The 22,765-nt window shown below is 38.1% G+C and overlaps 1 protein-coding gene across 6 annotated transcripts in view; it reads left to right on the top strand.

Annotated features, from left to right (window-relative positions):
- Positions 1-22,765, top strand: part of USP22 (ubiquitin specific peptidase 22) — a 112,296-nt gene that overhangs the window by 18,520 nt on the left and 71,011 nt on the right. Inside the window, exon 2 of one of the 6 annotated variants that reach the window (XM_054842477.1) lies at positions 16,186-16,266. The exons of 4 other annotated variants lie outside the window; for them this stretch is intronic. In XM_054842477.1, coding sequence (XP_054698452.1) covers positions 16,186-16,266 — 81 coding nt within the window. Of the gene's footprint in view, positions 1-16,185; positions 16,267-22,765 lie in introns of those variants that run through there. One more of the 6 variants, XM_054842476.1, reaches the window with a different exon arrangement.

Here is a 22,765-nt window from a genome sequence, read left to right as displayed (position 1 = left end):
AAGGCAGGACACACGGAACCCATGCCATCTGTCCTTTGTTTTTTTCAGGCTTCTCTGCAATTCAGTCTTCCACTTACATCCACTTGATATAAATTACCTTCTAGCACAACAAAAAAAAAAAACCCTTTTCAGTTTCTGTATGGAAAGTTAGTAAACTGAAAATAATGAGAGATACGATGTCTAATACAAAGTGAGGGAAGGTAGAACACTTGGAAGCAAAGCCTCTTGTTTTGGGTGGGGAGATGATGGGGGCAGAGAGTGTCATAATATGGTGGTTCAGGAAACCCTTGGTCTAAGCAGTGAGGATACACCAGGGAAGTAACTCGAGTGACTTGCTGCTTGAGCAGCATAGAACAAGCCAGAGTGCTGTTCAGGTGCAACTATCCCTCTGTATCTGAAAGGTGAAATAGGACTTCAGCGTGACTCTGTCAGAGTGGTTTTTAGTGGTATAGCTGATTCTGTCCATCTCAGCGCTGTGTTCTCATACGTGATGGCTAACATGAGGCCTTGGTGCAGGCACCGTTGGCCAAGTTTCATTTCCCCCACCGATGTTATAATGTCAGCAGAAATTACTGGGTAGACTTACCTCCCCGTTTGCATGAATACAGCTTTTTTATATGAGAGTGGTGGACCTTCTTGCTTTTTTGTCTATCTCTTAAATGCTTAAATTTTATGCAAAGTCTGTGTAGTTGCATGTTAAGTGCTACTGATAACTTTCTTAATTGGTGCATGTGTGTGGTGAAATTCAAATTTGAAGCCACTTAACAAAAGAAAATTTTTGTATCAGTCTGAAAAACAAGAACCTGTCACTTTTGTGCTGTAGTAGCATGTAAGAGTTCTTGATTGTACCACCATTCCTTGTTTTTAGAGAGAATCATGAAGTAACATATCAGCTGATGAGAAGCCAGTTGGAAATGATAACTTGTTTAAATTGGAAAACCAAATGAGTATACTCTTATGTCCCTCAAAAGCACTACTCATGGTATCTAATGTCTGTTAATAATTTCTTAGGAGAAATTATGGAAATACTACTCAATGCACTAATTTTCTACAGCTTTTCTAATTACTCTGATGATTTTTGAAGTGTAGATTTGTACCAAGGTACACTGGGGTATATTTGAACAAAATACAGAGCAATAAAACTGTAATTGTGATTCATGTATGGTCAACAAACAAAGCATTAATTTTATTAGTTTTGCTAGCAGTCTCTGTGTTTGAAGTGTGGGGTTGGTTCTTTCTTAAGCCTGTGCTTCATTAAACGTTTTGCTCTGTTCTGTCTCGTCTATCAGGCAGTGTCTCGCATTGAACTGGTGTTTTATATGTAGATGTATGTGTATCTGTAGGTAATTTTAAAAAAGTAAAGTCCAAAAATGTATGTAAAGACTGGTTTAGTAATTAGTTTTGGTAAAGCTTTCCCCTTCTGCATGGTATTATCTTAACTATAAAAGAAGAAAAATGTCACTTAGATTGTTACAGTCAGTCAACATTCAGTTATTAAGCACTGGTACACTGAACGGTCACTATTCCGTTGTATTAGTGATAATCCCTATAGCAGCCTTCCAGTACCTAAAGGGGCCTATGAAAATGTGGGAGAGGGACTGTTTACAAGGGCATGGAGTGAAAGGACAAGGGATGATGGCCTTAAGCTGAAGGAGGGGAGATTTAGATTAGATATTGGGAAGAAATTCTTCACTGTGAGGGTGGTGAGACACTGGAACAGGTTGCCCAGAGAAGCTGTGGATGCCCCATCCCTGGAAGTGTTCAAGGCCAGGTTGGATGGGGCAACCTGGTCTAGTGGAGGGTGTCCCTGCCCATGGCAGGGGGGTTGGAACTAGGTGATCTTGAAGGTCCCTTCCAACCCAAACGATTCTATAACTCTGCCATACCATGACTGCATCTGTATTGTTTTACTAAGAATGCAAATAATTATTATTGTAAGTAGTGTTAAAATTTATTTCTCATTTCAATCCCAGTGTCTCATGGAAGACTCCTGTTGAACTTTATCTCATATCATAAGAGACCAGAACTGTGTGATGAGAAAATGTGTTTTGGTGTTTAGAAGCCCGTAAGAACACTCACTTATTTCTTTTTTGTGATGTTGCTGTTAGGTAGAGCTCAGAGTATTTTTTGGCCAACATAAACGTGTTTCCAAATCTTAACTTTTTCAAGTCTCAGTTGGAATTTTGAGGGTTTAACACTTTATTTCATTGCACAGAATATCGTTGCCATGGATTTTTTTACTTTAATTAGTTTTTTGTTCATGTATATATTTAAAAAAAATACATGTATAGTCAATGCTAATTTACTTAACCTTGGGAAGGAAAAGTGGAGAATGGTAATATGAGATACTTCAAGGTGTGTGGTATCCAGTATAGTACAGAATCTGTTTCTGCCTTTTTAAGGATCAGGTTCACTAATTTAAAGATCAGTTAAAGAGAATTCAAGGTCTGCTGTGTTTTGTCAGAGCAGCACAGCTAGACCACATGCATAACTTATTTTTTCCCCTTTATCTTTTTTTGTAACTTCTCTGGATGTGCATGTCTATCAGTGTTACTGTCTCTCCTTTTTTGATTAAAAGAGGAATTTAGTAGGGTTTTTTAAATTACATTCAATATTAACAGTTACTCTGAATTCCCCCCCCCCCCATTTTCGAAGAGAATATTTGTCAGCAAAAGAGCTGCATAAAACTTTTGGAATAAGGAAGTGTCATCCCTTGAAATAGCTGCTGTTTCTGACTCTTTTTTTCCTCAGTAGAAGCAGAATCTAGCTGCCCAAGGAGAGAGAGTGTCTTCTTTTGCTGTAAAGATGGAAAGATGAAACTGCCACAAAGTACAGGTAGTGTTTTTGTAAATGCATACACAATTCCTCTGCTCCCTCCCCGAGAGTCTCACTGAAGAATGATGAGAATAGTGGCCACTTTTGAAAGATTGTCGCTACTGCAGAGCACCATTCTTTAGTCTCTTTCAAAAAACATGTTACAAAGAAAAGCAAAGGGTGGGGGGGGAATCTTTCCAGGCCTCCTCTTGTAATATTTTAGTCAGAATCTTCATTATGTTGACTGTTAGAGGTGAAATCTGACCAATATGTAAAATATGAAAGGACACACTTTTCTAGTTAATTTGTGACTACAGCTATGGAGGATTTGTTGTAAATTCTCCAAATCTGTTTTATACTGTATGTGTAGTGCAACGACTGTGAGGATGGACTGCATTTTGAATCAAACATAGCAAATCTGTATTTTAAGGTGTTGCAGCTGACCATCTTGTAATGCTTGCAAATCCCTTCTCTGAAGAACTGCAGAATGATTTCTTCTCTCTAAATGGACTTCTGGTTATTTCAACCCATTATCTGCTTGCCCAGCAGTCTTAACTAACTGGAATTCATCTGTATAGAACTGCCTTCTCTTCCTCCCCCTCTTTACCTAGCACCCCCCACTACCCCCCTTGCAAAGAAACAGGATTTCACTTACCTCTCTTGTTTACATATTGACCTGCGAGTTTGAACTTCTAATGTTCAAAGCGCTATGCCTTAGGGAGAAGTGTTGAGCTAGTCCAGGATTCATTTTTGTATGAACTGTAAAAGCCCTTCTCTTTCAGATGACCGCCTTACATTCTAAACCAAATAACAGAGCAACTTGTTTGCACAGTGGATTGTGAGGCTTTGCAGCTACTGCTTTTTCCCAGTAATGCTTTTTGGGTTTTTTTGAGAATTTAAAAGATTTGGTGATCTAGCTTTGTTTCTTGCGTTCAATTAAATCTTTTCATGAAATCTCATACTGCAGGCAGTTTTGCATTGGTACACAGAATAGTTACTGATGTTGGCATAACTAACTCCACACGTGCACAAGCCCATATTTTAGGATTATCGTCAAGATGTCAGTATTTTCTACTGTAGACACGGCAGTAATCTTTTTCCAAGTACATGAATGCTGGAGCCTTCTTTTCCCATCCATTTTGGAGCATTGTGTCAAATCTGAAGTTGTACTTGGAAGGGTGCTTGGATATTGCTTTCCTGTCCTGTTTTGAGGCTCAAGCTGGTATTTCTTCACAGCTCTGAGTAAGCTCTGCTGTCCTCGAGCAAGTGTCCTGAGAAGTGGGTTCTGTTTCATCATTAGACAGACTGTGGCAGTTTAGCTGACAGAGAGGAGACTTCTTTTCTTGTAGCTTGTTTGAATCGTGGCAGCCATATAAAGTGAGATTCCATTAAACAGAATTACGAGGTCACTGACTACGGCCCAGTATGGCTTTGTAGATGGCAGCAACATCCCATCTCTGTTTTGGATGATCAAAAAAATGATTTCATTTTGTCACAATTGTTGTCTGCATATAGCTCAATCGTGTTTGCTATAGGAGTTAAAGTAATTTGTTCCACCAATGCGTATTCCAATTTTGAGTTGTGCCTTTTTTCAGTTGGGAGTCCTCAGATCTATGATTTTTGCTTTCCAAATAGATTATTTAAATCACACTATTATTATATTTATACAACTGAAGTTGTCTCTTGTGTTCTGCTTTACATGAAAATGCATGTACACCAAAGTACCCTTAAGCTCTTCTGTAAGATAAACTGTAAATTCTGAGTAATTTTTTTTTTTGAAAGCGGTCTGCAGCTTTACTGTACAGATGCTCTCTTGATAAATGAAACACTGCTTATCTTAATTATTGGTGTTAATGGACATGCTGCGGGCCCGGTATTTGCTAATGTCAGGTAGAATCTATGTAATGTCTCTTTATGCTTGACAAATGTGACAGAGTTACTGTAGTTCTGACTGTCTTGTCTGAATGAATCAATGACATGTGCGTGAGTAGTTGCTGGCAATCACCTGTAATGCAGAAGCAGACTGTCTTCTTCCCTTCTTTGAAGCATCTTCCACAGGCACTGTTATTACTAAAATGCCACATGCTACTGATTTGTCAGGTGCACGTGCTCCAGAACCCACTCTGTAACTGAACGTCTTGTTGTTTCTCCTCGTGCATTTACTTGTTTTTAAAGGTGTCTCTGCTCTTACAGAAATGGATATGCTTCCATCCAAGTGTCTGATGTGAACTACTGAATGTCTTATGGCATTAATATAAGTAGACATAAATAGAGCAAGGCCTCTACAAAAAAACGTATCTTCTTCCCATCATACAAACTATACCTGTGTTCAGATACTAATTTTGGATAGAAAATTTGCAATGGCTTCCTGGAGCTCAATATGTACTCAAGAGTGCATAAAGTACCTTCTGAAACTATATTTACAGGAAATTGAGGCTCAAATTCCTTTTTCTTTCTTTTAAGTAGAATGGTTACGCTTCCTTAACGTGTGTATAGATATGTGCATAAGTTGTATTTCATTTGACAATGAAGATTCATATATGGGACGATTCTTTTCAAAAGCCAAGGTTTCCCCAGAACCAGTGGAGGAAAAGGGAGATGTGAATTAAGTTGGCTGAAACAGTTTTGATATTATTTGTAATACTCATCTGGTTTGCAAGTTATAGAAAGGAAAATAATTTTTTTTCTTGAAACATAAAAACCAAGCTGCCTTACAGAATTTGAAGGGTTATGTATAAATAGCTATTCCTGCTTACTTATTGTTTGACTTTTCTCTAGCAAAACTATAGTGATGAGTTTGCTGTGCAAAAACACTTGTCCAAAGGGTCCTGTTGAGTATGAACATATTTGAGGTCCTGTTGAGTATGAACATATTTGAGGTCCTGTTGAGTATGAACATATTTGATAAATCTTTTCTTTATTTTTCTTAGGAGATAAGTTTTACCTGGGATTGGTGAACTGGGGAGTCCTAATGCAGATCTTGGGCTAAACGCATGTAGGTAGTACTGTTCCCCCACTTCCCTCATCAGTTACCACTGCTTTCACTTGATTATCAGAAACGGGATGTCAGGAAATCCTGCTCTGATTAAGTCTTTTGGCACTTTAATTCCAAGAATTATTTCATTACTGAAAAAGAAATGCCCAAGCATGGGTTCACAGTACTGATGAAAAAACTCTTGAACTTGCCTGCAAACTTTCAGACAAATTTCCCCTCTCTTAGAGAACCTTCTCTCTGCATGATTAATCAGAGAATAACTGGAGTAATTCATTAACTTTGACAGGCAAATTGTCTTCTGCTTCAAAGTACTGTTCTTCTAGCTCTCTGGCAGTGGACAAAATTAAATCTTTAATAGAAATCTTAACGTCTTCACCAAAAAAGAAGTGGAAAATGTTATGTATTATGTAGTATGTTACTTTTTCTTGCTTACAGGGCACAGACTTTACAGCTAGTAGAGCATCTGAAAGGTGAGAGTGTTGTGTTTTCAATACTTCCACTGATGCGACGTGTATAATGGCAGTAGTTAAAACTGCTGAAGGTGAATCCATTTGTGTTTCTTTTTAAAATTAAGTCTTTGCTTTTGCTGAGATTTACAAGCTTTTTTTAATCTAGCTTTACGATATTATTCACCTTTAAGTATTTGTCTTTGGTAACTTGAGTTCCAGTATTTAAATTAAAAGAGCATTCTGTTGTAAGAATGTGGAGCAACACGCATATTATGCGTTCTGAAGTATTGTCAAAAAGATGCATCGTGGAATGAAACAGTGGCATTGTGTCAAAAGCATTCTGTCTTGATGGTTCCTGTTCTGCAGAACTCTGAATAGTTTCAAGAACTGGAATAGTTTTAGGATTTTTTTTTTTAAATTGTTAGCCTCAGCTTTTCAATTATTTAAGTAAAAATTGCGTTCTTTTCAGAAGGTTGCTAACAATTGTTTGGAGCTGGCTACCAGAAATGGTTCTCAGAACTCAATAGCTTTGTAAGATAAGTCTTTCCCCCATAAAAGTGTTGTGTTGCTGTTATGGGGGGTGTTTGTGTGTGTGGTTGTGGTTTGTTTTTTTTTGGTTTTTTTTTTTTTTTTTTTTTTTTTTTTACTTTTCACTCTCCTGAAGGTACTTAAAAGGAGGCTCAGCATTTGCTGTATTTGGTAGCATGAGGGTGGTGGTTTTTATCTTGCCAGGACTGGATAGCACTTTGGTTGAAATGCCTTCTTCCTTCCCATCTTTCATATTTTAATAGAGGTATTAGAATTTTTTGAAACCTAATTAATTCAGAAAGTGGTGTTTACACTGACAGATTGTATAATGCTTACGGCTCTGGGTATGCTTTCATGCTTGATATCAAGGAAGGAGGGGATGTTTTAGGTCCTGAAAGTAATATTATCTGCACTTAATTATATTTTCACCCTTTCTTCTGCAGCCCTTCCAACATCTTCCTTTGGAACAGTAGAGGGTAGGTGAAGCTTTTCTAGAGACAGGCTTCTCTTTAAGACATGGCTAGCAAAATGGCAAAAGTGGAGGTGCCTTGGTTTTGTTTCATTTTGTCCTTTAAAGAGCAAGGAAAATAAGAAGAAAGATCTGTTGTTGATATTATGAAATAGGCCTCCACTGTAATTAACAGCCTGGGAATTTTTCTGCTTGCTTTTCTTATCCTCGTGTTACGAAAGCTTGCTGTCCTGCTGGGATTTCTTTTTGGAATGCAGAGGTGTGTTCTAGCTAAAAGCATGTGCTTTGCCTAATAAGCTTTCCTAGCCATTAAGCCCAGCTGGCTGCTGCAGTCTGTATTTGTTTTGTCTTAACTAATTTTTATATCCATGCCTTAAATTAAACTAACACTTTTTGCATTAAATGACAAACCAAGCACAATGTCCATAAATGAAACCAAACACTATAATCTACTAATTTTTGTTTTCAATGTGCAGCATTATGTAATCAAGCAGCCTACTAAAAAGGAAGATGTGGAAATAATACTGGTGGCATGTAAATGGTGCTAAAGTGATCAGCCTTTGTTGAAGGGAATGTTTATATTGAGTTAAGAGTTTAGCACTTCCTCTTGTAAATACTGAAGACAAGGGAAGAGAACAGGGTCTGGCTGGTCAGCACAAAATGTTAGTTTTGTCACATCATCATATCTTTTGCTACAGGAGATGCTGCATGCCTTCAACGTGTAGCACTTAGCTGGAGTCTACTGATGAGTTAATTTTCAGGGTTGCTGCAGTCATGCAGCTACCTCTGAAGTTGGTAGAAGTTTCAAGTACTTTCTGAAATTCAGCCATGTGTCTTTCAAGTTTGGTCCAAATTATGAATGACTAGAATAAATGTTAGAAGATTAAGCATGAAATAGAAATTATATTTCCAAATAGTCAGAAATCCGTATTTACAAGTCTACAGCAGTGATACTGGAATTGTTACTGTAAGATTGTTCATGTATTTGTGGAGCTTTTTAATTTCTTTTTTCTTATACCCCCTTTTGTTCTTCTGTCTCAGTTTTTGTAGTAGTTAATGGAGATGTTTTCTCTCTGGCTAGGAAAACATTGGCCAATGGAAAAAGGAATACTTCTTTGTATGTTCTGTGGCTGCCTACAGATTTTGAGACTACTGGATCATACGTCCTTAGCTGTAGGCAAAGACTTACTGTGGCTGATACCTGTAATAGATGCATTACAGCAATGTGAGCTTTGCTCTCAACAGATGGAGAGCCGTAGCTACACACGTGGCTGGCACTACATCATCTTCGGTGCTTTTTTAGGTAGTGCTGCTTCTGTACTTCTGCCTTTCTGGCCTTGTGGGTGACAGCAACAGTTTGGATTCTGGCATGGTTCCCCTCACCTCCCCAGCCCCTTTCACTGCCAGCTGGGGCTGTGCACCCATCTTTCTTTTTCTCTTCTCCAGACCATTCATGCCTGACCCTGGTTTACAGCTGCAGTTGCCCCACTCAGTGCATGAACAAGAGATGTAGGCTTGTCTCTTCTCTAGCTGTATTGCTGAATATGACAATTTTTCAAACCAGTCAAATACACAAAGCTGTGACCACTTCCCACTCTGCTGCTAGGTACCAGAGGAGATTTTTCTTACAAGATGCAGCAACTGCTCAGTAGTTAAATAAAAACAAACCTCACAACAACAGTAATAAAACTGAACAACAACAGAACTAACTATCTTACCCTGTTTGGATGTTTATTCTCACAGTAATAAGGACAGACACTTTTCTTCTAGTGAATTCATGTAGTTTAAAGCTGCTATGAGTAGAAGCATTTCCCTTTGCTGCTAGGATGAGTGGCATCTGACCTGCACATAAACGCTTTCCTGTTCTCATATTCATTGTAGGCAAGCAGTCTGAGCTGGGTCACGATGAAGATTTGAATCTATTTGATGGTTCTCAGTGTTGCTCTTCAAAGAGTTGCATTGCAGTGAGGCTCTAGACCTTTTTTTTTTTTTTTCTTTATACAAATGTCAGTGGACAGATTTAGGGCCTGGATGTCAACTCTGTTCACTTACAGGTTTGCCTCATGTTTATTAAACTGTGCCTGATCAGAATCAAAGTTGATTTCCTGAAGTCAAAACTACTGATGATGAGACATCAAAAAGATACAAATAATTGCATTTGTAATTACAGTATTAAAAAAAAGGGCAAACTTTTGCATGTGACTAAAATAACCCCAACTTTTTTTTTTCTAATAACACTCCTTTTAGTAATGTACAGAATAACTAATAAAAATAGCAGGATGAGTTTCTCTAGACTCGATTTAAAAATCTCAATTCAGAGATTTGTCTGTTTAGGTCTTCTGAACAAACAATGACACTAATCCATGAAATCTAATCTGTTAATGGCTTACAGGCATCTGTGAAAATATATGGATTTTTACTTAATGCTATTGTTTGGTACATTAAAAAACAAAATGTTGTGTGGTTGGATATTGCTGAAAAAAATTAGTATGAGAAGGAGCTCTCTTTAGCTGTAGTCAACAAAAGAGGAAAGAAATGAGAATTTCTGCAAGGTTGTCATCCTTCACTTCTGAGGGGAAGGTTTCAGTGTTATAACTGAAACTTCATTTAAAAAAAAAAAAAAAGTAGTGTCTTTAACAGTCCTGACATCAGTGATGGAAATTCAGAAAATGCTTCACAGTCATGATGACCTTTACAGTATTAAAACCTGCCCAAGGATTCCTATCTCAGCTTCTCAGTAGCACTCTGAAACCATCAAGAAATGGTGCCCTTGCTTTTTTTTGAATTTGCTGCTGATGTTTATTTGAAGTTCGATAGTATGGGAGATGTGGAGTATTCAACCACAAAATACAAAGATTGTATATTACACTAGATGTTCAGTTTAAAGATAACCAAGTAAGGTTGGAGATGCTTCAAATGTAACAAACTTAAAATATTCTTTCCTTTATTAATGGAACTTTGGCTTTGAGATAATTAACAAAGTGCTTGGTAGTATCAGGGGCCAGGGGAAGGGAGCAGACAGCTGAACCTTTGTAGTTCCATGTTCCTACAAAAAGGCAAGTATTTTGTTATGGCAGCATTTTTTTTTCTTAACATGTGGACAAGATGCTCTAAACTCTGCTCCAAGAACTGAGTCTTATTAGTGAAGTGCCAAATTGAGAATGTATTTGATGTATTTTTGGTTTGTGTTGGGTTTGGGGGATGTTCTTTGTTTCTTTGTCAGGGCAGGGGATGCAACAGGTTGGAGAGTTTTTTGGTTGCTTCTTGATTCCATTTAGGTGATCACAAATTTCTCTACTTGGAAACCACCCCTTACCCAAGCCCTCCTGAACAACAGGAGCTAGAATTTCATGTGCCCTGATCTTGAGAGGCAGTAACAATTTAACTATACCCCTCCTCCCAATTAATTCCTTTGACAGGCAGGTAAAATAAATTTATTTTGCAAAACAATTTAATGTTCCAAATGGAGCATGAAGTGTTAAAACATAATAATTGGTTGTACATCCTGTGTAAAAAGACAGAGGCTCTTAGCTAAGAAACTGTCACCCACCTTCCTTCACACATTGTGATTAATGATTATTCTGTGGGGCTGCAGCAATTTGCAAACACTTTAAATGGATAAAAGGAATAAATTTTTGTCATGAGAATGCTTACTTCCTAGTTGTTTTGGGGTTTTTTTTAAAATGCTTTCATTACTCTTACAAATTCTAGTGTGAGAAATCCAAACCTCTTTTCTCTTTCAAAAGGTATTTTATGTTCATATTGCTTTAATAACAGTTTTTCTAAGCTGACTTGCATGTCTGTAGAGTTCAGAATATCCATCCATCTAAATCTTAAATCTTCTAAAGGGTGAATTCCCGTTTTGACCACTTCTGTGTTATCTCCATAACTTCAGGTTTGTGAATTCACATGAAAGTTTTCTAGTGAATGAAAGACTTCTTATTTTGTTCTAGTAAAATGAATTATTAATTTCTTTTGTACTGAGGTATGAGGAAATAGTAAGCTTCAGCTTACTAGATATCAAAGCATGTTCTGTGCAAGCATATTGAGAATTTGCTTTCATTCTCTGGATGTTCCTAGGCAGTAATGTGCTAGTTGGCTTAGACTGTTCCTGTACATATACAGCTAGATGAAGATAAAGATGTCCTCAGATGCTGATGTCTTAATATCACAAGCAGAACTAGATAAGCAAAATATCTAGTTTGTCCATTGTAGTTCCATTTTATGCTTCATGCTAGTGAAGGCACCCTTGTTTGAGACCCTGTGAATGTTCTATCTTATTTTCTCCGAAAGACTTGCTGTGTAGTTTAGAGGATGCACTACTTCTGTAATGAAGACTATTTAGCGCGTATGGCTTAATGGTCTTTTCTGTGTCGGCACATTTTCCTGGCATGTTTTTAAGGGGGAATGTGCTTCTTGGGAATGGTTTATGGTGCTTTGGGCAAATCTGTCTTTGGAAGGAGAATCAACAAATGTTCTGTATAGCTCTTGTAAAACCAAAAAGGAAGTTTATTTTATTGTTTTGTAAGGGTTTTTCTTGTAGGCACTGTGAGGGGACTAGAACTTGTCTTCAGCTCCTATTAGACAAAGAGGAAGTTTTATTCTTATGGCAAGAAGTGAGTTTGGCTTGTATGCCTTGTTTGTTTGTATGTGTCATCAGTGAAAGCTACAGTTGTCAGAAAAGTGGTAAGCAATGGGGTTAATTTCTGTACTACCAGTTGACTTGCTTTGCTACAGTGAATAGAAAAATGTCATGCATAATAACTCTAAAAGTCTTCACAGAATGGCGCATAACTCATAGGAAGCTTTTAAAAGCACAAATGTTTTCTACCAGACTAATGCTTTTTGGTTAGGCTCAACAATGGATCTACCCTATTTAGTGCAGCATTGTTGGGTTTTGGGTTTTTTTAATAAAACAAATAGTCGCTAATAGATGCACTCTGTCACTCTATTGCTGCTCATTTTCTACTAGTCTCCTTTTTTTTGCTGAGAGTATTTGTCTCATAAGTCATGCCACAGAGAATCTGTGCCGTAGCATCTTCCCATCCATCTTTCCTACTAGCAGAATTGCTTTGACTTTGATGTGGACTAATTAAGTTCACATATTTTTATGGACATCTTGGAGTAGTTAAAGAAAAGATAGCTGAAATATCTGTGCTTTTCTAAATGAGGCTGTAGGACTTGTTAAGGCTTTGATCCTAGTATCCTGAAGCTTCTTTTTTCTTTTCTTTCTGAAAGGATGCTATCTAGAGTATTTCCATCAAAGTAGTTTGGCAAACTTCCCGAGACCATACCTGGTTTCATACGAAGAATCAGATTTCTTAGTTTTATGCAGGGCAAAATACAATCTCTGCAGTGTGGGCAGGGTTTAGTAAGACTCTGCACAGCATCAGGCAGGTTCGTCTGTTGAGCCTGCTCCTTGAATTGCTTCCCAAGTCACGTGCTCACAGACTAGATCAATACATTACCTAATAGGACGTTTAAAAACATTTCACGATTTGCTGACATGGGGGAATGGTGAGGTAAAGTAATAGATTTTGTACTAGCTCTTAGAACACACTACTGCGGTATTGGCAAGCCCGTTGTTCTTATGTGAAATTCTCTACTGCAGTGGTGCATTGCAGGAAATAGATAAAAATCACCACACAGAACATACCCATGCATCATATATATTCGGGGAAAGAGATGTGCATTTGAACCTTGAGCGGCTTACATGTTTTCACAAGGCAAATACGCTTTCCATATTTAAAAGAATCTTACTGTAGAAGGACATGCAATTTAATTTGAACAAGATCCATTAATTTAAATGGTTTAAAAACACAATAGGCTTTTAAATACATCTTTTATAGAGTACTTGAGAAATCATTTAGATTTGTAAATGCTAGTGGTGGGGCTGAGCACCTACCAAAGGAGAAGCAAATGAGCAATTGCAGCATAGTCACTTGAATTCAGGAGAATTGCTTTGTTCTTGTTGAAATACAGCTTTTTACTACTGTGACTATATATGGGAAAACCAAAGTTACATCTTTAGTGTCCTCCTATTTTTCTCCCTTAGTTTGTGCAACTTTTTTCTCCTAAGTTTCATTTCAGCCTTGTACCTGCTGTTGAATTTTATGTGAAACAAAAATTGGAAAAAGTTATTGATTTTTTTTTTTTTTTAAAAATCTGATTTAATGTCCAGCTCTTGGCATAGCATATCCAGAGTAAGGAGAGCAGGAAAAAAAATCTGTACGTAGAGGTTAAATAACTAGTTAGATCTCTGATTCACCCCCAAACACAATTCTTAAGTTCATCAAAGCTCTCTAGTTTTAAATTGACTTGCACTGCTCTCTTGAGAAGAGCCCTTGAACCAAAGCTGTGTTTTTGGAGCTTGCACAGACTTTGGCTACAACATCGTTCTTATGTAAGAACACGTCTTCATTGTAGACTTGATCCAGAAAAATGTGTTGTCTCTCCCCTCATTTGGAGATGGCAGCACCTACAGTTGAGCCAGTGGAACAAATAATGTGAGTGCTCCTCATCAGCTTGAAGTCACCTGCCTTAGTTTAGAAAAATACATGTTAGGTGCAAATTGTGTGAGAGGAAGCAGAACAGTTTAAACCAGTCCCTTCCAGTAGTGTAAGGGGACAAGTAGGATGAGTTTACTGATGTTTTCCATCCTGCCGTTCAGTGCAGAGCCTCACTGAGGCTTTGATCTTATTAAATGAAGGACCATATTAAAGTCATTATTCTTGTTCTGAATCCTTGGGAAAAAATGACTTACTTGAAGCAGCTCACCTAGGAATGGGAAAGGTTGCTTTAGGATTGGGTGATCCTAGTGTATAATGGCATATAATATTAGCAATTAGTAGATGAGAACTAAAGTATCTGTCCTCAAGAGGTCTGGTCCTTTCTGGAAGAAAGGCTTCAGGAAGACTTTTCTGACTCCTGTAGATCAATCTTTGTATGTATTAATCCAGTATTTGTGGATAAGGAAGGGGGGAAAAGGAGGTTGTCTCTTCTGAAATAACTTTTCAGAGTGATTTTTTTTTTTTCCCTCTCTCCCTTGACTGTCTCAGAGCAGCTGTAGCATGTTTGGGTGCAGTAGAAAATGGTCTCTAACACTATTCTCTAATGCACTTCAGAATTCAGAAATGTGTGTAGAGTCATAGAAAACCTACTATATTGTCTGACATTTGGTATGTATAGAAGCATTTTTAAAGCTTTTTATGTAGAACCTGTTTGCTGTCTTTTTTTTGTTTTCTTTTAATGGACTCAAAGCTATTTCAAACTTGGTTCTTTCAGTTCAGATCAATGAGTCTCCTTGTTTTATACTGCACCGTTTTCTAACTGCTGCTTTGTGAAAAGTTACCCATATTTTCCTTAGCAGTGATAGGGAATGAGACCCTGCCAATTTAGGACTGGAACAGTATTGCCATGCAAACAAGTTAAGGTAACTATTCATTGTGCTCTAGAACTGCTCAGTAATATCCATTCCAATTTGGTGGTACAGTTTGAAGAAGGAAAGTGAACGCTCTGGCTATTGATTCATAAGTCAGTGGATGCTGGGATATTACCTGCTTTGTGAAAGTTTCTGGGATAACTTAATCCAGATTTTTCATCCTTCAGCAGAGTCGATAACGTTATTTCAAAAGATGTTTGTGGTCCTGTCATGGTTTGACCCCAGCTATGAAGAAAATTAACTCTGTCTCAGCTGAAACCAAGACAGGTCCTTCCAGTCTTATTCTGAATGTTTGTTGCTTCCAGGTGATGTGTCTTGCAGATGCTTTTAGATGGCCTCTCTTCTCGCATTTTACAAAACAGCCCCTCTGTATTGCTTATGCCCTGTGAACTTGAAGGATTTACATGCATGTTCTTCTTGTGTCTTGTCTCTAGATCAGTGTTCTTTCTTTGTTGCTAACAATACACTTTTGTATAGAGCATTTTTCTGGTGTGCAGCTAAGTCTTGAAAGCATGGTACCCCTCTTGTCATCTTAATACCCTTCGAGCAGAGAATAAAAACAATTGTTTACTATGTTCAAAGGCACAAGACAAAATACTGTCAGGCTTCCACAGTCATTTTTGTGGTTAATTTTACACTTGAGAAGACCTGTTCAGGAACTGGAAACAACCTAATTGGTCTCTTTTTGCTGATTTTTTTCTTCTTTTTTTTAAACTCAATTCTACCATTATTATTTATCTGGATGGGGATCCTGGTCCAATCAAAATATTTGTCTAACTGTGCTTTGGTTCCTGGTAGGTTAGCCACACTGCTGTTGTGGCAAGCCGTCACTCCTGCAGAAGGTAGCTCAGGCTGCTTTATTAATTAGGATAAACTGCCATTCTCCCTAGCCTCCAGAGAATTTGTCAGCCTGGCATCACAGCACCAGAGAACGCTTAGCAGAGCCTTGTCATTGCCAGATGAGGAAGTGGAGATAATTTGTCAAAACCAAAAAATGCAACTGAAAAAGGAATAGGATTAGTGTGCTTTTAAAACTTTTAGACCAAAAAGTAATAATTAAGCATATTCTTCAAAGTATTTTGATATTGGCCTGAAAAACCGCAAGTCTTGTTTCTCTTGTGTGATTGCTAGTGTATCTTCCATGAAGATGGGGCGGAATTGCCTTCAGAATTTGAATTGCAGGAAATATTTAATCATTCTTCTCTGACAGTAGGTACTGTGCAACTAATATTTTTCAAAATCAGGGTTAAATTAAGACAAAATGATTCTGAAGTGAGAACAGGTGAGTTTAATGTATATGCTGCTTTGCCTTATTGAAAGAAAGGTAGCTTGTGCCCTTGCTGGGATGCATCATCTTAAATAAGGAGTAATGGAAAAGTTTTACCAGTTTGGAAGAAAAAAAGTTTCTTCAGGTTGCTTTCTAGCATCTTTTGTAGCATGTTCAGTACTTTCATTTTTCCCTCTTTCACAGTGTTTTTTTCACTTACAGGCAGAAGTAGGATTTGTTCGAATTAGGTGTGGGTTAATCCAAGCTACAGAAGGACAGCAAGCTGCTCAGATGGTCATAATGGTATATTTTTATTTACACTCAGTTTGAGAACTGCGATGTTATTTAAGCTGTTTAATCTTTAATTATAAATTGTGATATCTTTGTCTTGAAACTTGTGCTCAGATGGTCAGAGCCAAGTGTCCTGTTGACAGACCAGGGAAGCTGTGTGGGCATCTTCTCTCTACCATACCCAACGGCAATATGGGAGCCAGCAAATACACCGGTGCAGAGCAAGCGCCTTAGATTTAATGTTTGCTGTTGAACAGAGCTGAAATATTTAACTGTCTCTTTCTGCTGCTGTCTAAGCAAATGTTTAGAATACCTCAGTTTAAGAAGTTACATGTACTTGGCTTTTTTTTTGAAGGTGACTTTCTGAACACTTACCAAACCACAAAATGATGTAACTAGTGTACGGTTTTGCTAGTACTAATAAAGCCTTTACTAGTACCCCTAACCTTAGTGGATCTGGAAACAAAATTTATGGTATTGATGGCATATTCTTTTAAAAAAATAATTGACATTTCTAGTAGGACAATATCATAATTAAGTCTTGGTTGCAGGAAGTGAGTGAACAATATTTAAGTTGATTTTTATTTTTTTTAAAGCTGATGTGTCAGAAATGTGCGCTGACTCAGAGTAACTCTGAATCATCCTATCAGCATGTGGAGGAATGATTTATATGCCATACTATGGAGAACTGTAGAATCAATTCCCTCTTTTTGTTTCTTGAAACCTAAGAACATGGCTTTGAAGTTTTAAGTATTTAAATTTATGAAATATCCCACCTACTACCCTGATGGATGAGGGGTCTGTGGCATGCCTGCCTTAGGAAAGCAGTACAGTGAATCTTGAAATTAATGTAGACTAAGAAGTGACAGAAATGTCGTAAGGCAGATTTGACCTACATTTGTTACTCTTGAGGTGCAAAGAGTACTCGAGAGTAATGAATCTTGTCAGCTGTGGTTTAATACTGACTTTCTCCTCCCACAAGGCAGAAGAAACGGTGCTGTTGGAATAGCCATAGGGTCTCCATCTTCAGTGAAGAAAGAAGCAGTGGTCGGTTGTATGACCTTTTGTGACTATCCATCCTTTTTCTTTCAAAAAAAAAATAGGCTAAGGGCAGCATGCTGTTCGTCACTCAACATACACTGCTGTGTCCGTATTATATTTGGACAAGAATTGGTTGCAACACAGATGAATAAGAAAAAAAAATAAAAGTCTGTGCCCAGGCTATGGGCTAGACATGGCAGGGTGAATAGGAGAGGCAAAACTTGACAGAGGATTGACTGTACCTAAAATGTGCATTTTAAGACCAGGAACTCTGAATATATAAGGAAATTATTAAATTTCCCTTAAATGTCTTGATCTGTTGCCTAGTAAGGCATTTGCACTTCATATCTGAATAGTTTCAGTCAAAAGTCTTTTCTGTTTTGAGTTTTTATTTTTTTCTTTCCCCTATTCTGCTGTTAAACTAACGAGCACCATAAACTTTAAATCAGTCTCCTCACTTTTGTTCATGTGTCTGTAAGAGATTAAGAATTCAAGAAAGTGGAGTTTCATTGCAGGAGCTGTCACAGCTTCCTCAGGCTTTGGGCAAGTGGACCCTTGCTTGTTGCTTTCTCCTACTTGCCTCTCCCATCAGTGTGTGGAAGCATCACTGGGAAAAGAGGATGGGACCTGAAAGAATGTATTTATTTATCTTGTAATACCTATTTTTAACTCAAAGCAAATTTAAACATAGAAACATAAAATTATAACAGGAGAGAGAGCATTGAGAATTGCAGATACTCTGCTTCCAGGTATCTCATAGCCACTTGCCACTTGACTGTAGGCCTAGCAGCTTCTCCTGCCTAAATAACTGCAGTGGTGGTTGTACCAAGGTTAACTTTGGAATAGATTTCTTAATTTCCCACAGAAATTCCACTTCCAAATTCAACAACCACACGTGGGACTCCTCAGTGTTTCCTTGAGCCTGGAGTTCACCTTCTTTCAAGTCCACTTCAGTACTGCCTTGTAACGAACAGTTTGTCTGAGCTGAAGTAATGCTTGTAAAGCACTAATGCTTCTCCTTGGGAACAAAGCAGATTATGGTGACAAACTTGTGTGTGGAGGGGGAATTTCCCACATACACCTGTGTTCAGTAGGTAGGCATATTCACAGCTGCACAACAAACACCTTAATCCGTGTAGACAGAGATTAAAGTTCTTTCTGAAGAATTAGACTTGGTTTTGGGCTAGAAAGTGAAGCGTACCCCTCTGAAGACTTTCAATAATGATGACAATGTATTAGAAAACTAAATATTTTCTCTTTTTGCTTCTGATGTGTCTAAATATTATGTCTGTTTTACACAAAAACTTACTTTAAAAGGTGAGGAAATTGAATTAGATTTGTATTGAGAAATTTTTACTTTCCTAATGCTAAGGATTTGTACATGATCAAACGTTTGCAGGGATCCAGTGTATTTGCTTTAAGACTACCTTAAGAATCTGCTTCTTTGAGTTACTTGTGAACACTTAGTGTGGCAACACCTTCTTTATGATCTTTTAACCTTCCAAGCCTCCCACTGTCTTGTTAGTGTTACCTAGTTCATCTTTTCCATGAACCTTTGTGGTGAATATGGTTTGCAGACTGTGAAAGGTAGGAGGTCTTTGGTTTATAAGCTTGTAACTGAAAACAGCTCTATTCTGAAAGTGCTTTCCTATATTTAGTGTGAGCATAAGAGGCAAGACTCCTTAAGTACCATAATGGAAAACTTCTTTAAAAAGCTGTTTTCCTCTCACGTACAATTAAATAAAAATTGAGCTTCTAAAGCTATTTCTGAAATAGCTGGAAATACAGAAGCATGGTTTGCAGTAGATAAGGTCTGTTGTCTGCCTCTTGCTTTTTCTGCACGGTTTGCTTTGCAGGGATAAGTATTGCCACTTGAAACTGCCATTCCTTGATTTGAGGAGCCAATATTATGTGAAGTTGAAACAGGTTTGTAGGGTTTTGGAACAACTGATGCTACGTGCCCAGTGTGACCTTTTTGCTTTAGGTGGAGCCTGAGCTGGCCCAGGGAAGGAGAGCAGGAATGGGAACTGTGGGACAGAGAACTGCTAGGGTGAAACATCGCCAGCTGGATGCATTCATTTTCTCCACCACTGTTTTGATGGTAGGATGGTAAACTAGTAATAAGCTGTTCAGACAATTTGGGAAGACTTGAAATGTCAGCAGTCTAGCTTATTTGACCTACTGATGCCTGCTGCTTTCTTCTTAACTCACTTCATATCATAGCTATTAACAATATCAAGAACAGATAGCCTTTTAGAGGTGGGACTCTATTGACCTGTGTTACAGCTGATTACAACCAGTTCCCTTTTGTGGGTCGTGCACTAGTTCTACATCCTTGTCTGCTAGGCTGTTTAAACCTCCTTTAAAGAAGGTACAGAACCATCGCTGAGGGTCTGGGCATGTGCGTTACCAGTGTCTTAGTAGCAGTAAAGGAGATCAGTAGAGGAAAAACCACTGAAGAGAGAATTGGGATATCTAATGTTGCTTGCTCCTGCAGATTTGTTGAAATGCTGTCGGTTACTCTGTGTGTGTGTGCGTGCGCGCGCATACACTTTATATTGTGCAGGACCATTCTTTCCAGTTTTCTATCACTTAAAAAACTGATTATAATCTTCCAGAAAGAAAACGCTCAGGGCCTCTTCTGGTTTCTGTGTGCGCTTTGTTAGAATATCAAAGCAAAATTAAAGGGAATAGACAGAGGTTCACTATGGACTGAAGGAAGACTGGCTGGGGATGTGAGGGACCAAGTGTGTGGGGAGAGAATAGGGTTAAAGATGGAGAGTGGAGTACTGGAGGGTGAGGAGAATAGAGGAAAGAAGCAAGTAAGGAACAGAATAGAATGATGGGGAACAGAATAGTAACGGGAGAGGGTCTGGAGGAAGGGGAAGACTCTACATGTATGTCTTAGGCTAAGGAAGGGGTGTTCTTGTATCTAGGAGGACATATCAGAGAAAAGGAGAAGGGACAGGTTGATTCTGCAGCCGAAATGCTGGTTGACTTTCCTAAAGCATCTGGACCATAAACAAGACCTAACTTGCTTTTTAAAAAAGTTGTGTTTTAAAGCGTGCTTGTGACTTTGTGGATCAGACTGATTTTGATTACTCATTTGCAGTATTCTCTTCTGTCTTAGACTGTAGCCTCAAGAGATGTGAGCAGGGGTGGGAGTGTTACGAAGCAAAGTAATTTGATTATTTGGGGTGGGGTGGGAGGGTGGCAGCTTTGTTTTAACTTAGCAAATTGTTTAAAAGCACAGACAGATGAAAAGGAGACAGCTAATCTAGTTAAGAATAGCCACTATGGTTTTTGATATTGATTTTTCTTCACTCTGTCTTTTAACCTTGTTTTCTTACAATTTTAGAAAAAACATCTTGAACAAAGATTAATCTACTAAACAAATACAGGATATGGATAAATAGCTTCCTTTAAATAAGAGATTGAACTTCTCTTTTAATTTACCACTATTTTTTTACATTCTTTGATTTCTGTTAATTTTCATTGAAATAAAAACTCTTAGGGTATGAATTTTCTGTGTTTAACCTAAAATGATTGAGTTTTACACGCTTATGTCATCTGTTTACAATACATTTAATGCTAAAATTTATTTTTAGCTGGCTAAGTAAAAGAGGTGGTTGCTAGAGTTGTTGTCATAGCAGCAATCTTAACAGATAGGCTGATCCTATTTAGCTTTTGCAGCCAAAGAGCGACCGTTAGGCAACAGTTTGACAGTTCTGCAGTATTTTTGTAAAGATGGAAATTTGCTGGTGGTGGTGGTGAATTTTTTTGGTACTGCTTTAAAATACTTCTTTTTGTAGGTGTGTGGAGTTTGATTCAACCGATCTATTTTCATCTGACAGAACTTAGGAGAACTTCGAATATACAACATGTGAGATTCAGGATTTAAGTCTTAATTTGTAGAAGCTTGAAAATTAATTACACAGTGCAGCATACTCTAAGCTTCTCTGTTGATTTTTTTTTTTTTTTAACAACCATAAGTATTCTGAAAGAAAAATGCCAGACTAAAAGAACAAGCTTGTGCATCATCTATTCAGCACTAATTTTAAATTGTGGCAGACTGGACAAATATTACTGAAGAACTTTGGGGGTTATTTTTGATGAAATGCACTGCCTGGGTTAGATGATAGCTTAGTATTTTAGTAATTCCGATTCTTATTTTTTTTAATATGGAGAGAAAAAGGTGCTTCTATATTGACAAGCAAAGGAGTAGTATTTTCAGATTAGTCTGTAAAATAAGGTGTACCTTTCAGTGATTTCTGTAGGTCTGAGCTGTTAGAGAAGTTCAGTTACTCTTAAACCTGTGTCTGAAGGCAATTGCTGTTGTCTGAGATGAAAAGTGAATTTCTGTGAGGAGTGTCTCCTGTCTGTAACTTCCAGTCAGATGGTATTGGACTTGAATTGTTTTTGCTGTTGTTGAGCAAAAGATTGATCCCTCAAATTCTCTTAAGTCTCTTTCTAGACAGAGTAATTTTTCGAAAGATTTGTTGAAGTACCTGAGTTTAATGCTAAGAGAAAGTTTTGGATGTTGTTGGCTTAAAGAGTGCTTCAGATATGATTGAGAGTCAAAAAGTCTACTTAACCTTGTAATTGCCTTTTTTTTTTTTCTGCAGGCCTGCTTGTTAAGATGTATTGTTATAGGGATGCAAACCATCATGTCAGGCTTATGTGCTTATTAATTTCCAATGAATCATGGTAACTTTCATCACATACCTCCCCATTCTGGGTTGCTCCGGGGAATAGTCAGTACATCGCTTTCCACACTTGGTTCAAAGCCAGTCGGAGAGTGGCAAAAGTGCCTTCTGTAACTCTTTGACTGTTATGGATTTCATGTTGCACCACTATTTCATGGGCTGGTATAAAGAAATCTCATGAATGAATCTGACCAAGTCTCCCAGCAGAGAAATGAAATGCAATATGCCCACAAACGTTGTATTACAGCTTTTGAGTGGATTGCGGAGCTCAGTGCTGTGAAAAAGCAGAGTTCATGCTGGGGTCCCACCACCCAAAACTGCCTCTTTCACCCCTTTGACCTCCCTGCTCATCATCTGCTTTCCCTGAGCGCTGACGTTCCTCTGAGTCTACTCCATCTCCTCCTCATCCCCCCAAACTTACTAACCTGACAAAAGATTAGTTTTAGTCTAGCTTCAGCTTCCAGGTTGGCAAGCTGAACCAGCTCAGCAAAGGGGCAGTTGAGCAGCAAAGCCCACAGCTTCAAGGTGGAGACTGTGAGTGGGGAGCAGCTCAGAAGAACTGAGCAAGAACAGATGCATCGAGACCTTACTCCCCTGGTCATCAGCATCTGTGCTGCTGTAACGTTAAGCCTGTGCTGCGCTAGTCATAATGCCCAAAGGTTTTACACCAGCAATGAATGTTTATGTGGCTCAGTGAGCTGGATGGAGGAGCTGATACAGGTTAATGTGGGGGGAGTGGCAGGTTCATTTCACACACATCTTTC

The sequence above is a fragment of the Grus americana genome, chromosome 15, assembly GCF_028858705.1.
Source record: "Grus americana isolate bGruAme1 chromosome 15, bGruAme1.mat, whole genome shotgun sequence".
In the NCBI taxonomy this organism is placed as follows: Eukaryota; Metazoa; Chordata; class Aves; order Gruiformes; family Gruidae; genus Grus; species Grus americana.
The sequence above is the reverse complement of the archived record's forward strand: the minus strand, read 5'-3'. Positions and strand labels throughout refer to the sequence as shown.